This window comes from Eimeria tenella, genomic scaffold (genome assembly GCF_000499545.2).
Source record: "Eimeria tenella Houghton genomic scaffold, Eth_scaff4267, whole genome shotgun sequence".
NCBI classification, from domain to species: domain Eukaryota; phylum Apicomplexa; class Conoidasida; order Eucoccidiorida; family Eimeriidae; genus Eimeria; species Eimeria tenella.
The window spans coordinates 1-1,239 of NW_013545184.1; the positions used below are offsets into that span (position 1 = coordinate 1).

The 1,239-nt window shown below is 57.4% G+C and overlaps 1 protein-coding gene across 1 annotated transcript; it reads left to right on the forward strand.

Annotated features, from left to right (window-relative positions):
* Positions 1-99: 99 nt before the first annotated feature.
* ETH_00036605 (dual-specificity phosphatase, catalytic domain-containing protein, putative) lies at positions 100-1,149 on the forward strand (the record flags this gene model as incomplete). Its single annotated transcript, XM_013379978.1, has 3 exons — positions 100-149; positions 662-722; positions 833-1,149. Coding segments are annotated over 3 exons (428 nt in total), but the record flags the coding sequence as incomplete, so codon positions are not given.
* Between the last annotated feature and the right edge of the window lie 90 nt (positions 1,150-1,239).

The following is a 1,239-nucleotide window of genomic DNA, read 5'->3' on the forward strand; positions in this document are numbered from 1 at the left end:
TCCCTCTTTCTGGTGCTGCTGCTGCTAGCCGCTGCTGCTGCTGCTGCTGCTGCTGCTGATTGCTGCTTGCAGTTTGCCTGCTTTTGACTGCTGCAGGCCATGCAGTTCGACCATTTGTCTCTCGGGGCCGTGAGGGAATCACTGCTGAGGTGAGCCTCCCAAACCCTAAACCCTAAACCCTAAACCCTAAATGTGGCGTTCGAAGCCCTAGACCCTAGTCTCTTCCTCCTTAACTCTTTCATCACCCCCATACGAGTTGCTGCTTCTGCTGCTGCTGCTTGTTGCTTCTTGTTGCTGCTTTTGTCTGCCTCCTTCGCTGCTGCACCTTCCCCTTACCTCTACTTTGGCTGCGAGAGACAAACTCCATTTGCTGCTGCTGCTGCTTTCTCTTTTATTTGCTGCTGCTAGTATCTTTTTCCCTGGCTGCGAGAGATAAAACTCTGTTTGCTGCTAGTTTCTTTTTATTTGCTGCTGCTTGCATCTTTTCCCCTGGGCTCTTCCTGCTGCTCGCATGCATGCCTGCCTTGTGTGTGCTCGTTCTCCCCGCATTTGCTGCTGCTACTGCTGCTGCTGCTGCTACTGCTGCTGCTGCTACTGCTGCTGCCGCTGCTGCTGCTGCTGGCTAGTCTGGCTCGGCCTGCTGCTTCTGTTTGTGCTGCAGGGGCTGCAACGTGTTTGTACACTGCGAGAAGGGCATATCGCGTTCTGTGGCAGTTTGCATGGTGAGTTGCAGCAGCAGCTTTTAATTTATTTGTTTTTTGTTTTTCTTTGTGTTTTTTGCTTCTTTTAACCCTTTTTTTCATTTCTTTGGCTTCATTGCTGCTTGCTGCAGGCCTATTTAATCATTTATGAAGGCCACACTTTCCGTTCTTCTTACTTGGCAGTTCGCCGCAACCGCCCCATAGCTAGACCCAACGTGGGCTTCATTCAGCAGCTGCTGGAGCTGGAGGCCCGCATGGGGGCCCCCGGGGGCCCCCGAGGGTCCAGTCGGAGGGGCCCCCAGCAGCCAGCAGCCAGTGCCTTTGCCCGCGGCCAGCGGGAGGCCCCCAAGCAAGCCAGGCAGCGCGAAGCAGCTGCTGCTGCGCAGGCCAGGGGCCCCCAAGGGGGGCCCCCCGACACCCGCAGCGCAGCTGGTGCAGCCCCCAGCAGGTGCGCGCACCCCAGGAGGCCCCCCGAGAGGCCCCGCGGTATACCATGGCTGGGTACTGTCGCCCAGAACTGGCTGGGGGGGGGCCCCAA